General features: G+C 51.0%; 6 protein-coding genes across 6 annotated transcripts; 2 read left to right on the top strand and 4 right to left on the bottom strand.

Annotated features, from left to right (window-relative positions):
- Nucleotides 1–705: 705 nt before the first annotated feature.
- Nucleotides 706–2,258, bottom strand: INS49_007695 (uncharacterized protein; the record flags this gene model as incomplete). The annotated part of the gene is made up of 2 exons (XM_043168443.1): nucleotides 706–1,075; nucleotides 1,279–2,258. 2 exons carry the CDS (start codon nucleotides 2,256–2,258, stop codon nucleotides 706–708), a joined length of 1,350 nt encoding a protein of 449 aa, XP_043026123.1.
- Nucleotides 2,259–5,214: 2,956 nt separating this feature from the next.
- INS49_007694 (uncharacterized protein) lies at nucleotides 5,215–6,482 on the top strand (the record flags this gene model as incomplete). Its single annotated transcript, XM_043168442.1, has 5 exons — nucleotides 5,215–5,275; nucleotides 5,336–5,380; nucleotides 5,504–6,149; nucleotides 6,223–6,395; nucleotides 6,448–6,482. The coding sequence occupies 5 exons, from the start codon at nucleotides 5,215–5,217 to the stop codon at nucleotides 6,480–6,482; spliced, it is 960 nt and encodes a 319-aa protein (XP_043026122.1).
- A 739-nt stretch (nucleotides 6,483–7,221) lies between these two features.
- Nucleotides 7,222–8,547, bottom strand: INS49_007693 (uncharacterized protein; the record flags this gene model as incomplete). Its single annotated transcript, XM_043168441.1, has 5 exons — nucleotides 7,222–7,492; nucleotides 7,589–7,731; nucleotides 7,834–8,078; nucleotides 8,146–8,315; nucleotides 8,381–8,547. The coding sequence occupies 5 exons, from the start codon at nucleotides 8,545–8,547 to the stop codon at nucleotides 7,222–7,224; spliced, it is 996 nt and encodes a 331-aa protein (XP_043026121.1).
- A 2,910-nt stretch (nucleotides 8,548–11,457) lies between these two features.
- INS49_007692 (uncharacterized protein) lies at nucleotides 11,458–12,033 on the bottom strand (the record flags this gene model as incomplete). Its single annotated transcript, XM_043168440.1, has 1 exon — nucleotides 11,458–12,033. The coding sequence occupies one exon, from the start codon at nucleotides 12,031–12,033 to the stop codon at nucleotides 11,458–11,460; it is 576 nt and encodes a 191-aa protein (XP_043026120.1).
- Nucleotides 12,034–12,271: 238 nt separating this feature from the next.
- Nucleotides 12,272–15,240, bottom strand: INS49_007691 (uncharacterized protein; the record flags this gene model as incomplete). The annotated part of the gene is made up of 4 exons (XM_043168439.1): nucleotides 12,272–14,638; nucleotides 14,739–14,955; nucleotides 15,024–15,088; nucleotides 15,175–15,240. The coding sequence occupies 4 exons, from the start codon at nucleotides 15,238–15,240 to the stop codon at nucleotides 12,272–12,274; spliced, it is 2,715 nt and encodes a 904-aa protein (XP_043026119.1).
- A 774-nt stretch (nucleotides 15,241–16,014) lies between these two features.
- INS49_007690 (uncharacterized protein) lies at nucleotides 16,015–18,951 on the top strand (the record flags this gene model as incomplete). Its single annotated transcript, XM_043168438.1, has 3 exons — nucleotides 16,015–17,554; nucleotides 17,612–17,838; nucleotides 17,983–18,951. 3 exons carry the CDS (start codon nucleotides 16,015–16,017, stop codon nucleotides 18,949–18,951), a joined length of 2,736 nt encoding a protein of 911 aa, XP_043026118.1.
- Nucleotides 18,952–18,998: the final 47 nt, after the last annotated feature.

Genomic DNA, 18,998 nt, shown 5'->3' with positions numbered 1-18,998 from the left:
AGTTCCACAGGCAGAATGACGAGAAGGCCAAGCGAGGAAGGGTCGCCTTGGGCTTGCCATGCTCTCTATGGTCGGCGACAGGGTGCGAAGCCTGTAGTTTATGGCGACTGCGGTCCCATGCGACATCTTGAGTAGGTAATCTGTCAATGATTTGAGCGTAGGTGGCAACAGCAAGGTCAGTGTTGAGTACTTTACTGATAGCTCGCTGAAGAGCTGAGTAATGAACAATGTCGAGCATTCTGGCGGCTGATGACATCGTGGATGAGAACAAAGGCGTTACCGTAGAATGTGTGACTGGACGAGAAAAGATGGATGTGGTGTTTGTCTCTCATTTCCTGTGAAATATTCCGGTATTTCTACGGTACTGCCTAGAGTCTCCACTTTAAATGCGGATGAAGTCCCACAGCAGGCAGCAGGGCATACCCATGTAACTTGAATTTCGCCCACCTTTTGGACTGGAAACTGTTTGTCACTTATCTTGACTCGGCAATTGGGTGGGTAGGAGGTTGAGAGAGGGAGGTTAGGATGTTAGGAGAGGGAGGTTAGGAGAGGGTCATGTAGACTGTGTTAGTATGGAGACAAGCAAAGATTGCTGCCCTGATGTAGTCCTTGAACCAATTACTAGAATAAAACCACAGGCAAAAGAAACTTGCAAGACTGAGATGATGGGAGTATTTTTGTATCTTTACCATTTTATTTTTGTGATCAAAACATCCCTCTCAGCTTCCCAACATCAGTCAAATTGCCAATATTGGTAAAGGCATCGTACGCCCTCACTGCCCTACCAGGGCCGATGGCACTGGCCACCTGGTCCATGAACTTCTTCTTCTTCAAGTCCTCGACGGTAAGCGGGTTCTCCTGGCTCCCAATGGCATGCACGATATGCTTTTCCAGCTTCGTCCCATCGTTGAAGTTCACCGTCACATAACCCTGCGCATTATCCACAGTCGCGTCGGTCGTCACGTTGACCAATTTCCGCAAGCTGACCACCGTCTCGTTCTTGACCACCGAGTCTGTGAATTGCTTAGGCGTCGCTTCTCCGTAGAGGAGACCCACGGCCGTGGCGTGATATATGCTGAACTTTCCTTCCAACAGTTGTTTCTAAGACCCCTTTCACACATTCTCTTGTAAGGCTGCCTAAGGCTACCTAATACTTTGTTAGGTACCTAGGTCTTTGTATGTATTTTCTTACTTTAGGGTAGAGATTCCTCCCTCTGATCTCTGGGAAGAGAGAGAGAGGGTAGGCGATCTGCAGAATGAATACTCATTACTGAAAACTACTCTAACCCCGTCTGCGGGTCCGTCTTGCCCGTGAGGACGAGGACCTGCGGGTTCACATGGAGCTGCATTGACTCTATGTCGGATATGGATTTGCCCTCTTGCACCGTCTGGTTGTGCAGCTGGATCGCGCCGTCGATGGACGGGTGCATCACGATGCCGCAGGGGAAGGGCTTGAAGGTGTTCTTGAGGACCTCCCACGTCTTGCCGAGCTGGTCGAAGTAGGCCGTCGCGTTCTCGCGCGTGCTGACGACATGCAGCCACCCGAACTTGGCCTCCAGCCCCTGCAGGGAGCTGGTGTAGTTGTTCTTGGCGAGCAGAGCTGCGAGCATGCCGCCCTGGGCGGCCCGGCCGACGTGGAAGGATTTTGTGTCTGAGCCGAAGTACTCTTGCATGCCGACGACCTGGGTCGCTGCTATACCAATGGCGTTCTGAGTGACGACTGTGTCGGATCCTAGCAGCTTGCTCACTGCGACCGCTGCGCCGATCGAGCCGGTTGTGCTGGTGATGTGCCAGCCCACGTCGTAGTGCTCGGGGTAGACGGACAGACCCAGCTTGCATTCTGCTTCGACACCGGCGACAAACGCTGTGATGAAGTCCTGGCCTGAGACGGGTGCTTTCCACTCGGCCACAGCAAAGAGCGCGCTGGCGACTGGTCCAGCAGGATGAATGATGGTCTCCAGATGGGTGTCATCGTAGTCATCGACGTGTGAGGCGATGCCGTTGATCAGGGCCGCAGTCTGCGCATCCGCGTACCCATCAGTTATAGACCCATTGGCGCCGAGAATGCTCGACGTCGGAGGACCGCTAAAGGCGGCAAGGGTCGTGTTCTGTGCTATCTGGGGTGCATCTTGGATATAGCCTCCAATAGCACACCCGGCCCAGTTGTAAAGGCTCTTCACGGCAGCGTCGACTACGCCAGTCGTGAGATTGGCGTATGTCAGGTTTGTGGCCCACGTTGCAAGCTGTAGAGTGGCCATTGTGGAGGTTTGAGGGGATACTCCGCCATCGTTGGCTCCGGCATAGGATTCTTCTGGTATTTGTACCAGCAGCAATTTGTCCCCGAGACGAAATTGTTGCTCATTCGCCCACAGCTACGCAGTGACGCGTGTTTTACCAGCCGCTCGGAGACTCGGCAATCGACTGACGTGAAGTCTTAGCGGCAGCGATCTCTCTCCGGTCCAAGAAGGAAATGGCAGGTCACATGTAGCTAAAGGACCCTTAGTCTTCGGTAACACTGTGATGTGGGGTAAACTCCTCGAGTGTGCTGTTCATCCTGTCTCTGGGATCGATTATTCCCGGGTGTGTCGGGGTAGTCGATCTGGTGGGTGGAAGTGGCGAGCGGTGCTAATGGGGCAATTCTCGGCCATGAGTCGAAGTTTAGGAAGCTCTTCTCAATGAATTCCCCTCGTTGAGCCTTTTTGCATTGAGACATTTCCCAACCTTTTGCGTCAACAATACACGATCGTTTACCAGCCATAGTTAGCTGCCATGATCAGAATGAGAGTTCTGTCTACGAATGAATTTTTTCCCCACTCACAACTTTACGTAGTTGAGGAATTCTTGCTACGATTCGGCTACAGACAAGAATTATCTGCGTTACCCCGTGGTCTATTCCACACATATGATTCTGACAGTCAATTGTATCCAATGAGAAGGCCCTGATCAGTGTTCGGCTGTGTTATTATTCTTGACGCTGTCACCAGTTGGAAGTTCACCTGCCATGCACTTTCATGTTTGCAGTTGATCAAGAAGTCACCGGCTTTGGAGGCACCTCTTGTAATCACCGTAAATATTCTCATGACGATAAACGCTTAGCAAAGTCTTTATGATAGCTGGTGAGACATTTCACATTCATCGCACACTAAGTTCGGAAGTACTGCTCCTCCATTCTCCATCCGCAGGAGTCTCTGAGCGGAAATTGCAGTGTCTGTCAAACTAAAACGAAAACACCATTTGTGGCATGGTCCCGCACATGCATCAAATAACCATGACTTTTCCCTCATCCCCAGACATCTTCAAACCAACGTTTGGTAAGCTTCTTATGTGCTCGCCAACAGTCGAATGCACTGTCGTCCAATTCCTTTTCTCTCATGACCTGAGTTCAGATTGTTTGGTTCCCCTGGCGGGCAATCAAGGCGGAGCCACAGAAGTATATCGGGGCATCCTTTTCTAGCAGTAGATCACAGACATCGGCGGCACAAGTCTTCACCAAGTCCTGCACGTACTGCTTCGTAGGACCTGCTCTGGAGAATGCCGGTATGACTCGAAGGATACCCGCCAAGGGACCTTTCGTGAACGTGTTGAACTCATCTTGGTACAGAAAGTCATGCTGATTCTGACAACCAATGAATAAGATCATCTGCCCGACATCTCGTCCAAGTGATTTGAGTCGTGCACGTTCTTGTATTAATGCCCGGAAAGGCGCAATGCCAGATCCAGCAGCCACAAGAACGATCGGTGTTGCAGGTTTCACTGGTAGCTTGAAGGTAGTCTGCCGAATCTGTGCATAAATCGTGGGCGTACATGAAAGATTGTGCTCCGATGTGTCGGAATGATTCGGCGCGGTTAGAAAAGAACTAGTAAGCCCTGGAATTGTAACACTTGGGTTGTTAACCAGTGCTGTTGGCTTATTTGCCACAGTCAAGCTGACTTGACGAGGAGATACCATAGCGGAACTTGAAATGGAGTAAAGGCGTGGCGCCAACGGGCTAACGTGGTCTATAACGAAAGACAGTGACAATGGTTTCCAAGACGCCGAGGAGTCCGGTGCAGTGGCTTGTTCAAGAATCCGACCAAGTGCTGCAGAAAAGTCTCTTTGCTTGTAGTTATAGCCGACAAGTTCTCTTTGACAAGAGAGGTGGAAGCCATGCGTGATAAGGCCGAAACTGTCTCGCGTGAGACAGGCCCACAAATATCTAGATAATGGCGGAACAGAGCATCTATGGTGGTCCGAGTGGGAAGTTTGGGTTGGGTTCTGCCGTCACGTGGTGAGATGGTGATGACCGTGTCTTTCTTTTCGTATAGTTCGAGTAGCTGAAGAACCACTTGAACATCATGTGCTGGGTTCTCGGGCCAGACCGCGATGTGATCACCCGTCTTGTACTTGACATTCGAGTAGGAGGACAGGTCGACGACAACCTCAACGCAGCTTCTGTTGTGCTCATCATAGTGTGCCAGCAGTTTCCTGGACACTATGGGAAGCTTGACGACTTCTAAGTTCCTCGGATCAAATCCGAGGTTCTCCTGAATCAAATCTGGATTGCCCTGTTCTTCAGATTGTCTCACACAGGGTTTTGAGGACAACGTTATCGTGCGAAAGGTATATTTAGGTTATGCTCCGGAGAAGTAACAAGTTGGAGCGACGGCCCGTGTAGGGGCCTATCTGAGAATTTTCCTTCTAAGATCATGATTTGATGCGACTTGCCATCTCAACGTCTGTTACGTACATATTAGATTAACCATTTCATTGCCCAATTCTATTATTAGTCTCTTATTCTCATTTTGACAAGTCACAACATCTGTGCTGCGAGGCTGCTTTTGGTTATGGGCACTGACCCCAGTTTGAAAAGAGAACATGGAAGTACTGCCTATCAGCACGTACACCAGTAGGGAAATACTCAGACCGTTGATCTGCAATTAGAATTGGCAGAGTAAGCATTCTGGTCGATCTCGGGATTCAGAGATCCTGACCGAGGACATATGATTTGCGAGCGGACGTAGCACCCGCCTCAGCCTAAATCCATTAATATAGAAGTAATTCAAGATAAAGGGCCGAGCCACTGCCCAACGGCATGTGAAATTTATTTGTCATCAGAGATTCGTAGCAGAGCTATGCTCGTATTTAGGAAACACGGTCCAGGATGTTGGGGAACTCATCCTGTTTTCTCATTTAGTATCCGACTTGACAGCCGAGTTTCCCCCAACCTGTACACAATGCAGTGGAAAATTCTCTCCCTAGCACTCCTCGCCGAGTATTGCTACGCCCAAGTTGGACGTATGCCGATGTTGCGGTTCAGCTGCTCGCAACTGGTTGTCGAAAGGCTTGACCCTCTAGTCAACCCTGGCATGAATCCATCGCCTCACGTGCATCAGATCGTGGGTAAGTCTTCAGGGTAACTTATTGACACTCACAGCTTGCATTCATCCTCTTCATCGAGAGCTATTTCGAGGAAGTCTTACTAGACCACCCTCATGGAGCAAAGCTGACTTCAGATTGCCACAGGTGGCAATTCTTTCAATGCTTCCATGGACCCAGCGACACATGACCTCCCTTCAGCTTCTACATGCACCAGCTGCACATTCTCTGAGGACTTTTCCAACTACTGGACTGCAGTTCTATATTTCCGAGCGCGCAACGGGACTTACAAACGCGTACCTCAGTATGCCAGTGAAGGACTAACCGCCGATGGTGGCATCACAATCTATTACATCGCGTCGCCTGATGCATCTGTAAACGTCACCGCGTTCACACCAGGTTTCCGCATGCTCGTCGGGGACGCCGCGGCGACCTCCCCAGGCTCTGCACCCAAGGTGTGCCACCGCTGCATGCCAGCGACGGGAGACAACAGGAACCTCAACTGCGCGGCCCCGGATGCTCAGACCCTGCCCACGGGCTTCTGCGTCGGCGGCATCCGGTCCGTCATCACCTTCCCCACGTGCTGGGATGGGAAGAACACGGACAGCGCGGACCACATGAGCCACGTTACGTACCCGATACCAGACGCATCGCACAACGGGGTCGGTGCGGAGGGTGCTTGCCCGTCGAGCCATCCCGTCAGGATACCCCAGGTCATGTACGAGGTCATGTGGGACACGCGGCCCTTCAATGACAAGAGCCTGTGGCCGGAGGATGGATCGCAGCCATTCGTGTGGAGCACTGGTGACAAGCAAGTCTCTATTGAATGCTGAAAACCAGGCTGCAACGCTAACCATGACATGCAGGCACGGATACTCGCAACACGGAGACTACGTCTTCGGATGGAAGGATGATTCCCTTCAACGTGCCATGGATCTTCGATGCGATGGTGATGTCTGTAGTGGATTGGCGAGACAGTCCCCAGAGGAAGCGATGAAGTGTACTAAGCAGCGTGTTGTTGATGAGGACATCGATGGCTGTAAGTCTATATCTCTAAAGTGGATTCTCTGTTCTAGCTGACCTCTTCGTAGGGTTTACCGAGATCCCAGGAGCCACCATGACTTAGGTACTTAGAACTATTTGCGTTCCGCTGAATTCTAGCATGGGTCATTGAGGAATGTGCACATGACTGAGAATGGATTCTAATGACATGATATGCTGTGTTCCTTATGCGAATCTCTTGAAGGAATCTTGAATGACTTTGGATCTTCATGTCACCTGGGCAGTTCTGTGACGGTGGGTTTGTGTTGGTGACAGAGACAACTGCATTAACACTTGACTTGAACTTGCAAGCAATCAGCAAGGGAGAAAAAGGGTGACTCTGGATCAGGCTGGGCTTCTCCTTTCCCTCACAGTACAACTCACACACAAGCCAGTTCGCTCAGGACACTTACAAATACACTTCTACATCTTTTACTTCAGCGCTCTGCCCGACCGCAATTGCAGCCATGCCTCTGGTATTGCAGATATTGCGCTCCAGGGCTTTCAAAATTAGATTCGACACTACGCCTCCATAATTGAGAGAAATGGTAGGCATGGCAAGCAAATACACGACTTAAAATTCTGCTTTGGTTAAAAGAGTGACTAGAATGGCCTTGGCGAATATGTACAGTTTCACGGCTACTGCGGAACACACCCACATGCGCCAATTCCTAAGATCGCCACATGCAGGTACGCAGCGCATTCACTCCATCCTGAATTTGCACCCCACAAACCGTCAGATAGACTGCCCTAGAGGCCAAGACGATAGTAGTGCAGATCCGCACGCCAGCCCCAGACGGCGCCATCATCATCATCTTAGAAGCTCAGCTTCTGTCCAGCGCTGGCGGTGACGCTGCTCTTGACGCTGCCGGAGCCGAGCTTGGAGTACGAGTACGGGACGCTCGTGAGGGTTCCTTGGCGGCCGTGTTGGCGGACCCGCCGAGGTTGACGTCGTTGACCACGGCGTAGCCGACCACGTCGCTGTCGGCCGAGTAGATGGCCTTGGTGCCGCTGTTCTCGAAGACAGAAGACTCAACCAGCAGCTGCGCGTTCTCGCGGGTGTTGATGCCGGTGTTGACAGAGGAGAAGTAGCTGCTGTACGCGGGGGAATCATGTGTGTGGTCAGCCGACTGGACGCAGAGAGGTAGGGAGGCGGAGAGTCCTTTGGGGTTTTCTTTGCTCATGACTTACTTGAAGATGTGGCCCGTGCCGAATCGGAAAGATGGGGCACGCGAGTTGATGTTGCTCCAGTAGTTGTTGGCGTAGGTGACGTGCAGGTGGCCGGTGTCTTCGGCACCGTTGGAGTCGGAGTGGCCGACAAGGGACGCCTTGTACTGTACAGATGGAGTCTTTGTGAGTATAATATATCTCCTCTCCGACTATTCAAAAAAATGGAGTATTTCTCTTTCCCTGAGTGAACGTATGCCGGTACTTACGTGGTCATGAATGTAGCTGTTTGAGATGGTCACCCACTCGCTGGCGTGGGTCACATCGACCAAGCCGTCGTAGTAGTCCTTGTCGTGGTCCAGGTCGCTGGACAAATCAACGTGGTCGACCCATACGTTCTTGGATGCTTGAATGGTGATTGCATCACCGTTGTCAGCGAGGACCTTGCTGATCTTCAAGTTTCGCACAATGACGTTAGATTGTCCGTTGATGGTCAGACCAACGCCAGTGAGTGCTGCCATTCAATTCTGGTCAGTCATGTCAAAGGAACTTCCTTTCCGTCAGGAAGGTTTAATACGTACAGGCGCCGGACTTGCCGATAATGGACTTGTTAGAGGTGACCTTGACCTTGGCGGATCCCGAGATGGCTCCGCTGACGACAATGATGGCCGCGCTGCTGGAACCAGCGGCAGCTGTGAACTGGGCCAAAGTAGACACAGTGGTGGTGGTGCCTCCACGGCCTCCAGTGGTTCTGGAAAGATGGTATCAGTCAAACTGCACCATGATAGCAATGGGATGGACAAATTATGTGCATACCCTCCGTTCTGAGTGGCGTAGCCGACGTCAGCGGCGTCGGTGATAGCAGCCCTCTTCTCGATGCTGCGTGGGTCTACGACGGCATCATCTTGGACGGTGGGAGTAGGCGAGGCTGCGACACAGGACGCCAGAAAGGCCAAGGTAGACAGAATCAAAGTCTGCTTCATCTTCGTTGTTCAGGAGCAGTAGTTGCGGTATTGGAGCGAGTGTTCGGCAAGAGGCTGGCAGGATGTTGATCTGGAGTTTTCGAGACAGTTCTTGGTCATGGAGGGTCTCTACGTCGTCCTTATATGTCCCCATATATGAAGCCCTCTCATTGCCATATTAGATGAGCTTGTCTTGGAAGCACACGAGCTCATTGCTCAAGATGATGTCGACCTCGCTATCCATGGCGTAAACTGGCGGACTTCAAAATTGCACGAATAAAAAAATCTTCCAGAGAAGGCTTTGAATATTTCTAACTCTCGAGAGACGAACACCACCACCACAGCCCCAGGGGCGTCTGCAGCTACGGGATCTCCTCCACTGGACGCGTCAGTAATAACATGTTTCGCCCATCTGCGCAGCGGCTTCCCACGGGCCAGTAAACTGCATGTGGTGCAGGCGAGGTCCACTTCGACGGCTCGTTACATTCCGAGGCTCGCTATGTGGGCGGGGAATCAGGATGGCAAACTGATGTGATGGGAAGGGGCATTGACAACATCTAGGAGACCCCGGAAAAGACGGCCACCTGTGTGTAGGGTTTCCGGCACTCCAGCTGCGACTTCTCGGTCATAAACAGGGCAGTTGGTCATGTGCGAAGTCTAGCCCAAATGGCTCTGTTGCGCCCGCATGCAGGTTGTATAAAACCAGATGACTGAGAGCCTGTCGTGGACGTCTTGGCATCGTCTTATAGCGTTGGGTCCCCTTGCCAGTGCAAACATCGAACTGCGAAGGTGAAACATGGGACAACCCTTGTCCTACCATCCTCATCTTACCTCGGCCGGTACCTTGGGCACCGCTTTTAAGGCCCCCAAATTTGTTTTATAAATCCTTATGGATCCGAGAAAATTGAGGATTGACTATGGAAATATTGTACGTACTGTGTCATGCCCAACGAGTGTTGGGCAACGACCAGGCCCTCATTGCCTTCGATATACCTTAAACAGTTGACAAGGCAGTATACAGGGCAAGGTCAAAAGGACTACGCTCCACAAGCAGGGTCCTAGTTTGACAGTACGGTCATAGTCTAGCAATAATTCAAAGTTGGAAGTATGCTTGTTCAACAACCGGAGGCTGCATGCCGATGGCTTCGATTGCGGGGAAGAATGCGAAGATATCGTTGGAGGAGAATTTGTCTGCCGTTTATTACTGGGTAGGCTAGCCGGCGATTTGAGGTGGCTAGGAGGTTCGTCCGTGGCGATGGCACCTAACTAGCAGATCTGACACGATCACAGATGATACCACATCATGCGTCCCGAGGCCCTCAAAAGCATCGAAAACCCGGATATGGTGCCCTGTGGCGTACTTTTTAGTCAGGGCAATCTCGATGTTGCATTTTGGGCAACGGTCTATTAAACCCTTCGGATTTCATCAAGCGAGAGCAAATCCTCGTGAAAATCGCCAAAGATGATTGCGTTTGGTGAGGAAAGTTTTGTATACACATGAAGGTAAGTAGTAAACGAGATCGGAGAATGGTGCAGAGATTGCGCTCATTAGAACGCTGCCTTGCGAACTGCTTTGTGAACAGCCTTGCCGGCCAAGACGTCTTTTGGGGAGTTGTTTTCCAGAGGAGCAGCCTGGTTACAGAGAATGATCCACGTTGTCGAGAACTAGCCCGAACATTGTATGAAGGCATCGCCATCTCGTATGAATATTAGCAAAAGTCCAGCAGTATCATCGCCTATGGGATGTTGTGACCGTTCCCTAGGATAGTCCGTTGTGTGTGTTTTTGATCGATATGTTATACTCTCTATATCCTGCATAATTTGCTCCCAAAGATGGTTGCAGACGTCCGCAAACATCGGGTCAAAAACATCACATCTCGGTCTGAAAGGTCCTATGCTCTCCTTCAAAACTAGTGACTCGTGCACAGCCAGACCTGGTAGCACCGTAGTAGTGTAGGAGCGCTATTGATTTACTCCAACCCGTATCTTCAATCAGCGGCCCATCATCTCGCTGCACTCAGTGGCAGCTCATCGGAAAAACGAGTCATAGCGTCTTGAATCTTCGCGGCGAGCGACAAGTTAGCGTGTCTGACGGCCACCACCCAGCCGTAGCTACGTGACCCCAAGGCGTACGTCTGTTCATAGTGATGCCGACAGTAAAGATTACCCTATGTGGTCCTTTGCTATACAGTCATGGATATAGTTTGATGAGCAGACATAAACATGAGCTTTGAGGAATAGAAAAAACTTCGGTGAGTTGCGCATTCGCCCGACGCAGTATCTCGATTTCTAGCAAATGGGGTCCCTCTCAGGCGGTTGACATGGACTCTGGTTTTGATGCAACAATTCCTGGATATCCGCAACCCACGGATACAAATAAAGACTGCTTAGAATACAAATCTCTCGGGTGTTATATATGATGTGACCTGTTGTTCTCACAGCTTATTCTACAGCGATCGTTCATCCGTCTTTTCTCGGCCGACCACGATCAGTTCCTCTCGGTCGGCATCTTACTCAGCCTGATTCACGGGTTTTCCAAAGATGCAATTACTTCCTGTTTTCTGCACCGGGTAAGTCTCATTTGATGATCGCACACCATGTCTGGTGAAATGCCGGTCGTTTAACGTGGTCTTGTATCAGTGGTGCGTGAGGCGCCAGGAGACCCGATGAGTTAAGGTAATCAGACCAGACCCAGATCGAAGCGCGTGTGCTCATGCGAGCAAGCTTAGTTCTGGGCGTCGAGGCCATCAGTTACCATGTTCAATGTGAAGAAGTTAGGAGGGCAAAGACTTACTCTGCATGCAATCTGCATCGCTGTCATCACTGATCTGTCACCTGGAACATCGGTCGGACTCTGCAGGTCCACAATGCCATCAATAGCTCAAGGCCAGCTCGGAGACTTGCGCCCCGGTTCACCAGGGATATGTCCCATCACATTCCTTCTTCCTCTGGATCACCATTTGAGGGGCCCTCTGTTGCCTTTCGCACAATACCCTCAGCCTGGGTGATTCTTTTGCCAATCTCATAGAGCGGATCGTCATCATTTAGCTCAGCCCCAAAACTTCTGAGCTGAGTGTTCAGGTAGTGCAGTATCTCCAAGGCAGAGTTTGCTCTGTCCTGCGTGAAATAAGCCCAAGCCAATTGTTCCTGGAGGCTGACCGATTCTACAGCTCTTTGGTCCCACACAGCTTTCGATCTGACATGCCCCAGGAACGCTTTTGATACTTCCTCTGCCTTTTCAGTGTTAACCACCATGAGTAATGTGAAGGTGTCTAGTGAGAACCGAAGTACATCTGGATGATTGTTGCCCAAGCGGAAAGTGATGGCCTTGTGTATAGGTATGAAGAAGTCTGTAATGGAGATCGGAGATGTCAGTGCGGACGTCTGTCGCACAAGTTGCACAGTCTGTAGCCCTTGTCTTGCAGAAAGTACCAGTGGGTGCTCTGGATCGAGTGCTTCATGAGCGTCATGATACAAATCATGGTAGAGCTTCTCAACCAAAGCCATGTCGGTCCCCGAGATCTCGGTCATCGACTTTGCGAGGCGGAGACCTGCTCTTAACGTGAAGACATGAAGTCTTCCGAACGACCTTGATGTGTTTCTGGTATCGTAGATGATTTTCCGAGTATCAAGCAACAAGTCCTGATGACTACTGGCTGTGCGTGACTCCGCTTCCGCCCAAAGCTCCAAGGTAAATAAAATGTCAGGGTGCGTAGATATCCGTCCTGGGTCGAGGGTTGGGTATTCATGATCTGGGCGAGGATGCGTCCATCGCGATGCTATCGGCTGCTGACAGAACTTCCCGGACCAGGTACTGCAATGACTTATTCGAGACTGCATCTTCCTTTGCAATGCCGAAGGCGACCATTTGATTCATCAAGGCGTTTGCAAAGTATTCTTTGGCCAGCGAGGTCTTTCCTCGTAAAGAGTAGGCGAAGGCCAATTTTGGAATGTACTCGAGTGTCCACGGATGTGTGGGTCCCCACAATGACTCGGCGGCGTTGTAGGTTTCTTGAAGCAAGAGCTCCCCTTTCTCGTAGTTGCCTATCCAGACATTAATCCATGCGTGCTGGGCCTGGAAACGAATGGTCCGCTGATCCGTAGCCCCAAGCGTCTCTTCCGCACGAGTACAGAGATTCTCGCTTATCCTCAGAGCCTGAAGCGGCCGCGCCTGAATTTCGCACACGGAAACCAGGACGTGGATAATGTCGAGCACAAGTGGATGGTGTTCACCCAAGTGCCTCTTGATGAGGTCACTTGTCTCTGAACAAAGTGTCTCGGCCTCTAGGGCCCGAGAAGCTCTGGTGAGGAGGAGGGCCTTGAGACATCTTGTCTCCAGCGAAGTCAAATGAAACCTCCCTAAGTGTTTCTCAATTTCAGGAAGATCCTTCGATATCAACTGCAACGCGTCTTGGACCATCCCACGAGATAACAATATCTTGGCGTGAGTCAAAGTTTTCAGGCTTTGGGACCTGTATTTGGTCTCTTCGACCTCTTGTACACCTCGCTCTCTGCCATCCTCTTCGGCAATTAAACTGACGGCTTCAGAAAATGAGCCTCGGTATCCTTTGAGAAGTGTCAGACCTCTGTTGACTTCAACAAGCAACTTCAATTGGCGCATTTCTTCCAATGCCATTTCTTGGACTGGGAAGAATGCCGTGCCCACCAGGAAGTTTCGTAGTTCTGTGAGTCGGTCCTCCGCTTCCTGGAATTTCCCCATCTGTGTCAAGGCCACTGCGATGTTGTATGACAGCTCAAGGCTCAGAATGAATAGGTTTCTGAGAATATCCTGCTCCGTCTCTAAGTCCTGCGATCTGGACGTGTCGACCCCTGAGACTTCACTTGGCCTTCTACTAAACCCGGGGGCCTGGGGAAGATATCCGGTGTCGCCTGCTTTGTCAGGTATCCGCCAGGCCTTTGTCACTGCGCTTGGTCCTTCGAGTAATCCAAAGCAGATCATGAGAATGTTTCGTAATTGTGTGTAAGCGTCTCGATACTGGCCTCTCAGTATTTGAATGACGGCTCGCTGCATTCGCCACTGGAGAGGGATGTCGGTCCGTTCAAAGAATTGATCGCCAGCATCCACACACCATTTGCACAAGACGTCCGCGTTGTCCAAGTCACCTTGTATCAAATACTTCCGGGCACGGTGGAATATAACCCGCCATTTCTCCTCGTCGTTCGATGACCTCGTAACCACAGGTCTTGAAGTAGGAAAGCTGTATGGCCGCAGCCGTTGGAAAGATTTGCCTGCCTCTCTTGTGATGTATTCTGGGAAAAGAAAACCAGTTACAGCACCTTGTGGTGCAGATGAAGACCTATGATGGGTCGCTTGAGGGCGGTTTCGTGGATTGTTCAGTTTTCCCTGGCTTTTTGGGAAGTACAGGTGCGATTCAAGCTCATTCATCTCTTTAGAGACGAGGACCAGGCTTGCCACCGCGGAGCGTTGGTCAGACTGGGCGGTTCTGTCAGTAGTAGGACTGGCGATCTGAATGAAAGTGTTAATGCGGCTGACATCGGCATTCACTGTGACCGCTCTTGTTGTCGTAGTGTTGTTGCGATGCCGACGGAGTAAGGTGTTGACGGCGCCTGCGTGCTTCTCATTATTCACAGGATGTGATCTAGGAAGATTCGAAGTCTGGCGCATATCAATGACGGGATGATGAGGGTCCAGCACCCAGGTGTGGCCGGACAGATGCTGGTTAGCTGATAAGCCTCGGAACCGATCGTCAATCCATCGCAATCGCTGCTTGAGACCAAACAGTCTCCTCTTCCCATCAGTCTCCCGGTCTCCCATCCCCTCATCTTCAACAGCATCTCGGTTTGCCAACCAGTCATCCCCGAGGACAGAGACCTTGGACAAAGTATCCACCCATTGCTCTATGTAATTAGAGTAGCTGACATCAAGACTTTGGCTGTGAGGGAAGTCCTGTAAGAATATAACGCCCTCTACTTGCCGTATATCCAAGAGCTTGTCATCTTCTGGCACTGGGCTTCGCCCATCCGCCTCAGCCAAAAGACGCTTAACTAGCCAGGAGGCGATTCCATGTGCCAGAAAGATTATTCTCGGAGGTTGCGACAATGGGCTGGTTGACTTCCGTGAAATGTCGGTCTTTAGAAATCCCAAATTAGCTTCTCAAATATGACGTTCAAGTTCTTGGAACATATTCACAGGACTCCAGCGTTACAGAACAAGTTGTGGGAACACTCACAAGGGCCTGCTTGACATGCTTTCGAAATCGCGTATATGTCTTATGGAACCGGCCGTCCCCATCTTTGATCAACTTCACTATGTCGAAGGGATAGACATAAGGCACTCCGAAAAGCCTGCGTTTCTCGAGATCCGACGGCTCAAATATAGCTTCCACAAGCTGGTCAAACGCGGTGTCGATGTTCTCGAACCGCTTCAGGCCGTGGGCGATGATGATGCTTGCGTGTCCTGTTAATTTCCATACGGCTCGCATGACATCAAGTGTGTAAGTAGCATGTGCTGGTACGAGCTGTCATACATGAAATTCGCAGATGTCCTAGAGTTTGCCTTTTTCTGGCTGCGGGCTGGGTACTGAAAATTTCACAACGATCAGTACGATACCCTCGTCACGCCATATCTCGTGTGGTCTCATTTTGGAGCTGGTTATGTCAACTCACCGTGGGCGTGAAGGATAATGTTCTAGCCTTCAAGAGTGCCGTTTGTGTGGATTTCGAGCCTGGCATCTTGGATTGTGTTGTTGTGGGAGAGTTTGGGTGAGGAAACAAATGAGACCGGGGACTCGGGGCCTCCAGCTGTGAGAAACTAGCCAAGTACGGCGGAAAAGTCATGTCATTGGTGGCTATGCATTGTCAGCGCCCGGGTCAGGCGGAGGATGGCCGTGGGGGCACTGGATTTGATGAGATTCTGTGGTGGCACGTCGGTTGGGCTGGGGGCGAGACACTCCTGCGGGTGAATCAAATTGCAGCAAAAGTAGGGGGTGGCTCAGGGCCTGGACATGGGCTGAATGGCATTCGCGTGAGACATCCATCCCATGGCTGTGGTTTCTCGTGTGGCGCGCGCTACCTCAGTCCCCATCCTCGGCCATTTTAGTCTGATCGACACCACCCACTCACTCGAGTCTGCCAGCTCACCCCTCAGTTGCTGCATTGTGGCTGCCCAGCCGTCCATCGATGTGTATGAATAGCGGATTTTTCCCATGCACTCGAAGCTCACTTGCATAATTATGTGCTCACCGAGACGGAAAAAGCAGCAAATCATCCTTCTCAATCGGATGAATGTGGAACCCACATCACGCTGCTGCATGAACGGTCTGTCGAGAAAAGCCTCGGGTTGACCGCTATTTTTGTAGAGTTGAGCCGCAACAGTATCGAAAGAGATTCCAGAACAGCGAGGTGTCGATCAAACCCCGCTCCAATACCCTACCATGCACTTTCAGTTGAATAAAGTCCATACATAAGTGTCTCGGCCAAAGCCGCATAAGTCTTCTTTCTCTAGACATGGAGCACTTTATGGAATATTACGATTCATTTGTTGATATCACGATTCCATGTCACGTCACAGCGCATGATAACTGTTGCGTGCGGTCCCATGACGACTTCTTTGACAAACACGGGTACGAGCATGACGACTTTCTCAGATTCCCGGAACGACACGGCTGGACTGTCAACCCGAGCACGTATCACCTGCAGCTCGCCGAGCCACAGCCTCCCGGCAACAAAATCATTGTGAAAAATGCCGAGGAATTCATCCAGTCATGGCTATTCTTTTGTCTCATCACTTGTATTGTCCGAGGTGATGAGCCACTCCTAAAGTTCAAAGATTTGATCTCCGATAGCGTCACAAGAGCTGAAAATACTGTCGCAACGAATCTTCGCACCAAGAAACTGAAAAAGGCGCTTGCTATTTGGCATCAATGGGCCGATCAGAATCGCCAGGAAGCCAAGCTTAGACTAATCCAGTCCGACCTCATCCTTGAACTGGGTCGACAGGTAGTCCGGGCAAACCTGGCCGAAGAAGCAAAGCGTACCACCAAGCTTGGTATATCACCGAAGACATCGCTGGCAATCATGATTCTTGGAGAGACTTTATCAGCCGCGAAGCTGGAGATCATGGAATCGACGGGGACAAAGGTGCGAGGTTGGCACGAAGACGACAATGAGGGCTGGGGAGGGTCCGAGTTTGTCTCCTCGGAAATCAGAAAGTTGAAGTTTTGCCCTCATGTCGCAAAGATGCTCAAGGTACAAATGGGGTCTAACGCGACTCTGCTGCTTGCCGCTACGAGACACTATCCTGGAGTCCCCGACCATGGCGCGGCATGTGAGAAGGCCCAGAACTGCATCTACATGTCAGCAAGCACTGCGACAACTCCCGACTGGATCTCAGATAATGGCACAATACCGTCTCTATATCGGCCGCAATGTCATAAAACACATGACGGACTGGTGGAACAGCTATGCCAAAGGGGCAATTGCTCGATGGTGGGCCCAAATATGGATGATGTGTACAATATACTGAGCAAAGTCGACGACAATGACGAAGGCTCCGAATTTCCCTTGTTCAGAATCCAAATGAAGCCCACGGAAATCGTCGTTGTGGTGGAAAAGTGGTCGCATGCTGGTCAGAGACCTGATTTCGCGACCATATCTCACGTTTGGTCTCAGGGACTGGGGAATGAAGACAAAAACGAGGTCCATCAGTGTCAATTGAAGCACCTTGCCCATCTCCTCGAATTACTACAACCTCCATTAGTCAACACCCGAACAGACGCGAGCCCTCTTTTCTGGCTTGACACATTCGCCATCCCCGTAAGGCCCAAAGCTGGGGATTCATCGCCACGCATGCCGGGGGATTTTGACGATTTGAAGAAACGTTCAATTCGACAGATACGCCATGTATATGACTCCTCTACTCATTCTATCATCATCGATAAGGACCTATGCAGCTATGAGGCGGGTAATCGCCCAATCAAGGTTGCCATGAGGCTGTTGACCAGCAGCTGGATGAGAAGATTGTGGACGCTTCAAGAGGCATTTCTGAGTAAGAAAATGTCCATAGCCTGTCAACCTGACCATTCAAGCTCCGATCAACAAACAGATCCATTCCCAGGCTGGGACTTTGAAAAGCTCATGGAGAATCTCGCGGCCAACGGCAAGAACGTTGAAGCTCACAAGTCAACGCTATCCATGTCGGGCATCTTGATTCGACAGCTTCGTGAGAACCTCATGGTATCTGAAAGGGAGGTGAGGAACCGGCCAGGCGACCCTGATAGCACAAAAGGATCCATACTCATTGCGAGTGCTTGGCGGTCCGTAAGGTGGCGGGTAAGTTCAACTAAAACTCGTTACGACGAGGTCCGCTTACCATCTTTGACCTCAAAGCTTTTTGTACCATTTGTCTCGGTTTTCACACTTGCAAGAAACACGACCAACGTCAGGGGTACTGATACACGCTAACCTATGTGATAGAGCACTTCTCGACAAGAAGACGAAACCTTGGCGCTAGCAACCCTGCTGAATCTCGATTATCGGGAAACTGATATCTCAAAAGCAGGCGGCATGAAGAAATTCGAACCAGGATCCAAGGAGGCCATGAGACAGCGTCAAGAAATGATGAAGGAGTTCTGGCAACTCATACATCAACATTGGGAAGGATCCATCCCATCTGGCATGATCTTCCTCCCGCCGCCTCGACTGTCAATCCCAGGCTTTGGTTGGTCTCCCGAGACTTGGATGACAGGAAAAACTGAGGATTATCCGTATCCTTTGGCACGCATGGACTATCCAACGGACCTGAAGCGCGAGGGCCTCATTGTCCGATACCCTGGGGTCATCCTGTACAGCTCAAGTTTTGCATCACGACTGGCCAACTTGGGCACGGGGGAGGACGGCTTCAACTTCCCCATCGATAGGGAGCTGAATGAGTGGTACTCTGTGTCCGCCATTGAGAAGCCCTCCATGGACGTCGTACAAGCGAGTAACAATGATACCGGCAATCCGAAAGCGCCGAAGAGGTTCTCTCTGATAATGTCGCGACCAAGGCCTAAAGATCGTAAGGAGGTGGCGCTGCTCGTAGAGATTTACGGAAGCCCCCGGCGGCGCAAAGAGGGCAAGGAACCATACGATGTGTACCAGTGTTGGATCATCTCGAGGGTCTGGGTCCGCCGAGTGAGGCCCCAGAAACTGAGCAGCTTTGGCGTGATCGGAGAGCTCACTGATGAGAATCAGCGCTGGTGCGTGGATGATTATAAGCCCCGGGTGGACCAAGAGAAATCCAGTGTGGTCGGTACGGCCATGCCCGTGGACACCTTAGGGAACCCGAACGATCCTAATGGCACTCTTGGCACGTCCACTGGCAGTGGCAGATTTGCGAATTTCTTTTCATTCAATAAGTCAGCAACATGGGCACCAACAAGCAAAGGGAAAGGACCCATGTAGGAAAAAGACCGGCTCTCCGAAACCTCTAAAGTTAAATGTGGACCGTG

The sequence above is a fragment of the Diaporthe citri genome (assembly GCF_014595645.1).
Source record: "Diaporthe citri strain NFHF-8-4 chromosome Unknown scaffold_3, whole genome shotgun sequence".
Taxonomy (NCBI): Eukaryota; Fungi; Ascomycota; class Sordariomycetes; order Diaporthales; family Diaporthaceae; genus Diaporthe; species Diaporthe citri.
This window is presented reverse-complemented; position numbering and strand designations above follow the sequence as displayed.